This window comes from Orycteropus afer, unplaced genomic scaffold (genome assembly GCF_000298275.1).
Source record: "Orycteropus afer afer isolate SDZICR_OR568_19922 unplaced genomic scaffold, OryAfe1.0 scaffold00014, whole genome shotgun sequence".
NCBI classification, from domain to species: domain Eukaryota; kingdom Metazoa; phylum Chordata; class Mammalia; order Tubulidentata; family Orycteropodidae; genus Orycteropus; species Orycteropus afer.
Window position 1 is genome coordinate 2242110 of NW_006921601.1, and position 7978 is coordinate 2250087.

Genomic DNA, 7978 nt, shown 5'->3' on the forward strand with positions numbered 1-7978 from the left:
CTGGATTGCTCACGACTGCTGCCACACCGCAGCTCCGTATGTCTCCTTTTTTGGTATTTTCATGCAAATTCTTCTGCTAGTTGGGGTTTAGTCCACTTGTATATCCTTCCCTTCAAGGCTCAGGAGTCCAGGATTATCTTCTGTATCTGTGTTAATTGGTTTCCCTTTTCATTGTTGAAGAGGGTCTGTGTAGTCTTTCTGCCTAGTCTGCCATCTTGCCAGAACTCTGGAAATATCCTTTACTTGGTTCTGTGACATCACACTTCATGGTTTTCCCCTCCTTCACCCAACCACTTCTGAATCTATGGCTTCTCCCTGGATGGCCATGGTCAAGCTCCCTACCCTGGCCTACGAGGCCCTGCATGGTCTGACCTCTGTGCTCACCTCTCTAGCCTGATTTCTCACCATCCCAGAGGCTCCAGTTGTGCTAAAAAACTAGTTCCTCTTCAAATATATCACACTTTCATGCCTTTGAGTTTTTTTTGTACATGGGATACTACCCACTTCATCCTCTTTTTGAAGGCCTGCCCTTCCTTCCATCTAACCAGATTATATGTCACCGTCCCTATGAAGTTTTCCCTAACTCTCTAGTCACAGACAAGTCCTTTCTCTTCTGCTTCCACAGAACCTTGTGCTCTGACACTAATTGGCCAGCCCTATATTCTAGAGGCCAGAGTGAAAGCAGGGATTGGGTTCTCCTGTTCACAGCTGTCACTTCGTTGCCTGGCACAGGGCCTGACACACAGTAGGAGTTCAGTAAATTGTCGTTGAAAGATGACTGCATTAAGTCTGCAAAGGCCAGTCTCCCCATAAGAGTACCTGCTGCTCCATGGCAAGGCCACATTTTCACTCTTTCCTTCATTCAACTCACTGACCATTAACCCCATGCCATCCTCCATTGCCATGGACATACAGCAGTCACCACGATGCACCCTTGTGCCTAGTGAGTTCTATGTAAAGGATGAGGCAGATACATAAATAAATATTTACTAAAAATAATGCTAAGGGTAGTGACCACAAATCCCAGGTAGATCACAAGAAGTTAATACCATCACCAAATCTCATAATCACCTTAAACCGAGAAGTGACCAATAGAATTATTGAGTCTTATGGGTCTGAACTTTATTAAGTTTGATCATTACAGAGTCTGATTATCATGGGAACTAATCACTACAGATGGAGCTGTGGTGGTGTAGTGGTTAAGGCATTTCACTGCTAACCAAAAGGTCAGTAGTTCAAACCCACCAGCTGCTCCATGGAAGAAAGATGGGTAAAGTCTGCTTCCGTAAAGATTTACTGCCTTGGAAACCCAATGGGGGTCACTGTGAGTCGGAATCGACTTGATTCCATGAGTTTGGTTTGTTTTTTTGGGGGGCAACATTGAGGTCATTAAGTCATGAGAACTCTCCAAAACTAAGAAGTACAAGGAGGCTTTCCCAGTTAATTCTTGGGCATCTCCTAGAAAAGCTGAACAACTGAACAACAGTGCCAGGAGCTTCTGATCATTTCAGAGCCAGGTCAGCAGGAGACACATTCTGAGGGCTCCCAGGCCCAGGGCAGGGCCAGGCACACAGTGGGTGCTGTATGCGTATTTGTTCATTGAGTAAACAGACATTGTGACTGACTTGCCTTATAACAAAAACCTCTTTCAAACTAAGTTCTAAATGTTGGGTGCATATTAGACCCTCAGTAGTGGGTTAGCTGGTGCTGGCTGCTTCAGGCTGTGACAAAGTGTTCTTTGTGGATACAAGGACCTCAGGGTCACAATATGCTGTAAGATGAAGCTGAAGAGTTCCCCTTCATAGCTCGAAAATGTTGCTCAGACTGAAGGCTAGCCAAGCACCTCTGATTGTTGCCCAGAACCCTGACAGAAGTGATTTGTGCCACTGTTTACCCGCCTCAGAGACACTAAGACCCTGCCATGGTTGAGCCCTGGAAACAGCTCCTGCTCCAACTCTTTGCTGTGGCTATGGGCCCAGATATCCCAGGAGACAAACTTCCTCCTGCATTAATTCAGGCAGGCACCAGCACAGCTGTACCACCATCTCCAGAAGCTGTTAAAAACCTGTGCCCTTTGACTTGCTGCAGGAAGAAATCAATAAATAGTGGTCAGGGGAAGTTGTCAGGATGTGACCTCAGAAGGCACAGGGGCCACTGACTGGAAATGACCAAGGCAGATGTGAATTTCCTGGCCTGTGCAGACCCTACTCATAGGTTCCACTGCAAAAGCACAGTCTCCATTACCAGAGGGCTCTCGGCCCTGCTTCACAGCCCAACCTTGGTCAGCTCTCTCCTACTCTGCCCAGTAGCTATGACACACTTCACCCTTCTCCTTTATGCTCCCACCCCATCCCTAGCAGCAGAAGTATTATTTTCAAGGAGAAAATAAAGACCTTTATCTGTGAACTCTAAAATTCCTACTAGACCACAAATTTCTGCATCCACTCCATCCTGATCTCCTTCCCAGGTGTACTTCCTGCATTGACTTTTTGACAGGACACTCTTCTGCTTCTCTTCCCACTAGTTTGCCACTTCCCAGCCTTACTCTGCCTGTTACACGTTTATTTACTGTGATCTCTCTTTGGCCTCTTCTCACTCTAACCACTCCCTCAGGGCCTTCTCTACCATTTCCGTTGTCTTCACTGTGGACCACTCCTCTTGAGCTCCCGACTTGTATATCCAGATGCGTGCTCAGTATCTCCACTTGGATATCCCACAGGCACCTTAAATTCAACTTGTCCCAAACTAAACTCTTGGTCATTCCAAATCTGCTCTTAATGACTCTTCCATCCATGCAGTAGCTCAAGCCAGAAATCTGTTCTTCCCTTTTCCTCCCATTAAATCACTCAACCAGGGACTAAATAAGTCCTCATTATCTCCCGTTTTTCTCTTCCTATTAATCACTATTATCACTGTCCTGATTTAGGCCTGTGCTACCTCTCCACTGGACTATTTAATTCCCTTCTCATAGCTCTTCCTGCCTGTAGTGTCTAACCCTCCAATCCAACCTCTACACCACGGTTTTTCAACTTCAGTGCTATTGACTTTTGGACTGGATAATTCTTTGTCATAGGGATTATTGTGTGCATTTTAGGATGTTTAGCAGCATCCCTGGCCTCTACCCACTAGATACCAGTAGCATTCTGCTAGTTGTGACAATCAAAAATGTCTTGGGGGGGTGCAAAATTGCCTCTAAACAACAAGAAAAAAACTTGCTGCTGTCGAGTCGATTTGACTCATAGCGATCCCTCCTTGAGTTTCTGAGGCGGTATCACTACGGAAGTAGATTGCCCAGTCTTCCTTCCGAGGAGTGGCTGGTGGGTTTGAACCACCAGCCTTGTGGTTAACAGTCAAATGCCTTAGGCTCTATGCCACCAGAGCTCCTAGTAGAGCTCTACACTGTTCTACACTGCCTACCAAAATCATCTTTTGAGTACACGAATCTGATACTACTCATCTGTTAAAAACTTCAATGTCTGATGTCACCTTGCAGCTAAATAACAAATTGGCTCAAAAAATAATGAGTATCACTCGTAAGTACTGTGCTACTTTTAAAAATCACCTATATGACATCCAATGGTCAACACTTCTATTTTAAAACAAAGATGAGAGTGGAAGAGGGCAGGGAAAACAGATTAATGGAAATGGAACAACTAGAATGGAAAGAGTAAGAATGCTCAGGCATTGTGAAGATTGTAACTAACATCAATGAACAACCTGTATAGAAATTTTGGAATGGGAATCTAAACTGCTGTGTAAATCTTCACTGAAAACACATTTTTTTTTTAAATCTTCAATGTGCCTTATAGAAAAAAGTTCAAACTCGTCCTCACCACCTAGACTACCTGTATAGACTCATCTCCCACCTCATATCATAAACTCCAGAGATACTGAACCATGTGTATGTAGGTCCTTGAAAGAACCAGGCTTTCCCCTCTGCTTGGAACCCTTCCTCTCTCCCCTTTAGTAGTCTTATAAAATCCTGCTCACCCTTCAAGTCTCAGTTCAAGGGGCTCCTATGGGAATGCATTCATTCATATTGTCTATCTGTACTCATGGACATTTTCCTATTGCAATGAAACATTCCTTGTACATGAACCTCATTAGACTATAAAGTCCGTAAGAGTACTCATTCACTGCTATGTTCTGAGTCCTTAATATAAAATTATACACACACATACACACACACACACACACACACATATATATGGCTTTATATAACTGACTTATAGTTGTTGTTGTTGTTATGTGCCGTCGAGTCAAACCCGACTCATAGCGACCCCTCCTTGGGTTTCCGAGGCAGTATCACTACGGAAGTAGGATTGCCCAACCTTCCTTCCGAGGAGTGGCTGGTGGGTTTGAACCGCCAGCCGTCTGGTTAGCAGGCAAGTGCCTTAGCCACTATGCTACCAGAGCTCCCGGCTTATAGTAGACACTTGATAAATATGTACTGAAGTAATCAAGTATTAAGACTTAACTGTTATGAACTCCCACTGGTCATTTTTACCCACTTCCCTAAAATCACTAATTATAAAAACTCCAGGAAACCACCTGGAGCATTGCCCTCTTGCTTCAGGCACAGTGATGAGGGAAGAGGTTTGGAAGCCATAGCCTATTGGTCCTGGGCCAGGAGGGAGAGTAACTACATGGGAGAGTGGGTGGTGGGAGCTGGACAGCAGCAGGCAGGCAAATACCCAGAGACTAGCCAGAAAACAGGGGTGAGCCAGGCCCAGCCACTGGCCTGAAAGTCTACACCAGCCAGCAGCCTCTTAGGAGATGCAAGGCAGTCTGGTGGACTTTGAAGACAAAAGGCCTCAAGCACCAGTCTCCGAAAACGCCTCTGCCTCCAGCCACTCCTGCACCCATACCCTACGGTGTAGCCCAAGAAATCTTTCCAAAAGGCAAATATAGGTTTGCCTAGGGCCTACCCACCTGCAGAAAGCAGGTTCCAGGCTGGGTACCCTCAGGCAGGGAGGCATTGTAGAAAGTCCTCTGGAACTGGGGCTCATTGTCATTCACATCTTGCAGGGCCACACTAACTGTAGCGGAGGAGGCTAGAGGGGGCAGGCCCCCATCTGTGGCCACCACAATGAGCTGTGGCTGAGGTTCCAACTCATAATCCAGTAAGGCTGCCGTGGTGATGATGCCTGAGGTGGGGTCGATGGAGAACCAGTGGGTGTGGGCACCTGGGGCCAGGCTATAGGTAACCTGCCCATTGGTGCCCTGGTCAGGATCCCGGGCCATCACCCGTACCACAAAGCTGCCAGGCAGTGCAACCTCAGGCAGGGGCTCAGGTCGGAAGATCTGGCGGTCAAAGGTAGGTGCATTGTCATTGACATCAGTGACATGCAGCACAAAAGCAGCCTCGGCCCGCAGTGGTGGGGAGCCCGAGTCTGTGGCAGTAACCCTCAAGTTGTAGGCATCACGTTCCTCCCGGTCCAGCCGCCGTGCCACACATACCAGATAGATGACACTGTCTTGGGTGCTCAAGGCAAAGTGGCCTTCACCACCTTCCAGGGAAACATTGACGTGGGCAAAGTCACCATCATCTGGGTCTGACACAGAGATGCGAGCGACAAGCTGACCAGGCGGGGCAGCCTCAGACACTCGGGGAGAGCCGTCTGCACTCAGGAAGATGACAGTCATGGAGGGCTGATTGTCATTGGCATCTCGCACGTGCACAGTCACAAAGGCTGAGCCCAGCTCAGGGTGAGCTCCTCCGTCCCATGCCTGCACCACCAGTTCATGGACCCGCCGTTGCTCAAAGTCTAGGGGCCGCTCTAGTCGTAGCAGGCCTGTGTGTGCATCGATGGAGAAGGGTCCATCACCCTCACTCTGCCTCCGGTTGATCTCGTAAGTCACAGCCCCATTGGCACCAGCATCAGCATCGGATGCAAACACTTGCAGGACAGGGCTGCCGGGGGCCAGGCTCTCAGACACCACAGCGTGGTAGCGGCTCTGGTTGAAAGCTGGAGCATGGTCATTGATATCCAGCAGAGTCACATCCAGCAGGGCCTGGGCCCTCCGGGGGGGTGAGCCTCCATCATAGGCCTCTAACTGCAGCATGTAGTGTGAACGGTTCTCTCGGTCCAGCTCCCCAGCAACTACCAGCTCAGGCACTGGAGCCCCATCTGGACCAGGGCGTGTCTCCAGTCGGAAGGACTCTCCAGCCCCATCACCAGACAGCGCATAGCCCTGGGTTCCGAGGTGGCCAGCATCTGCATCACGAGCAGGCTCCAGTGGGTAGCGGGTGCCAAGGGCTGTATGCTCAGGAATCTGCAGGGCAGCCTGAGCCTGGGGGAAGGCTGGAGCATGGTCATTGATGTCAGCCACCCGCACTGTAACTTCCACAGTGGCACCGTCAGGAGTGACTGCAGTGAAGCGGTAGCGGTCCCGCCGCTCACGGTCCAAGACACGGGCTGTACGGACAACTCCACTGTGTTCGTCAATGGCCAGGTCAGTGCCCACGCCGCTGCCCTCCTGGGCAGAAATGAAGTACATAGGAGGTGCTGCCGTGCCTGCCGGCAGCCCTGCACTAATATCCCCAATCAGGGTGCCTGCTGGCTGCTCCTCATCAATTTGCAGGTCTAAGCTCCCAGCCTGACCCTGGATGCCCGGCACTCCTGCTCCCAGCAGCAGCAGCAGTAGCAGCTGCAACGGTAGCAGGGTGAGGGGCTGGGGGCTCTGCATGCCAGTGCAGGAAGGGGTGATGCCCGACTCCTTCTGCATCACAGGGGCAGTTCCAGCTGTAGCTGGGGCTCCAGCTCCAGGCCAGGCTCTGGGCCCAGCTTGATCTCAGGCTCCAGATCAGGTCCAACTTGGGCCCTGGCTCCAGTTCAGGTTCCCAGACCTGGGAGAAAAGCAGAAGGGGAAAGGTAATGAAGTGGGAGGGAAAGGAGTCAACAGTCCAGGGAGACTAGGATCTAGGCCACACCAAACCTCAGACACACTCAGCCCTTCATCAGGGCCCTGGTGTTGCCTCACTCCCACCCCAGCCTCAGGCACTCCCCCTCCAGGCTCCTCAGGGTCTGCTCTGGTCTTTCCCCTGGCAGCCTCCCATCTCACCCTGACCTCCCTCTCTCAGTAGATTATTTTGCTTCCTGTTTTTCAGGTCTGAATATCCTCAACCTCAATTCCTTCCTTCTCCTGACTTACTATATGGCCAGTTGTTTCTCATGTTTCATTTTATCCAAGACTGAGGCTGAAAGGAGTGAGTGAGTAATACACACACACACACACACACACACACCCCTCTCCATTCAACAAAAGGTTGAGCACCTACTGTGTGGAATGTGATAGTGAATAAAAGAAACAGTCCCTGCCTTCATGCAGCTTACAGTACAAGAACTGAAAAAGTAATTACAGGTGTGCTAAGTGTTGTGAAAGACAAGCACAGGGAGTTTTGAGGGCATATAAGAGGGGCTTAGTTAGTCAGAGAGTCGGGGATAACTTCTCTGAGAAGGTGACATTCAAATGGGGATCTAATAATGAGCAGGTGTTAGTGAGGCAATGGTGGACAGAGTAGGGGAGATACAGGAAGGAGTTAAGAGCATTTCAGGAGTGAACAGAATGTGAGAAGGCTTAAGGCCCACAGTCAAGAGAGGACTGAGAGTGTTCGAGGGTGGGGATAGGAGCAAATATATATGAAGTGCCTAGGTAGCGTAGTGCCTAAGGCACTTGCCTGCTAACCAGAAGCCTGGCGGTTCAAACCCACCAGCCACTGCTCCGAAGGAAGGTTGGGCCTTCTACTTCTGTAGTGATAACCCCTTGGAAACCCAAGGAGGGGTCGCTATGAATCAGATCCAACTCGACAGCAGTGAGTTTGATATTTTTGTTTTTTTATAGTGAGATGGGGGCAGAGGACATAAATTGAGGCAAGGCCTCATGAGCCATACTGTAGATTTTGACTTTTTCTTAAAAGTAAATGGAAGCCACTTCCAACGATGAGCTCAGATATGGCAAGGATTGTGAGGCTGGC

General features: G+C 49.3%; 1 protein-coding gene across 1 annotated transcript in view; it reads right to left on the bottom strand.

The window, feature by feature from the left end:
- Positions 1 to 6729, bottom strand: part of DCHS1 (dachsous cadherin-related 1) — a 24195-nt gene extending 17466 nt beyond the window's left edge. The window contains exon 1 of the mRNA XM_007954565.2: positions 4933 to 6729. Coding sequence (XP_007952756.1) covers positions 4933 to 6729 — 1797 coding nt within the window. The remainder of the gene's footprint in view (positions 1 to 4932) is intronic.
- Between the last annotated feature and the right edge of the window lie 1249 nt (positions 6730 to 7978).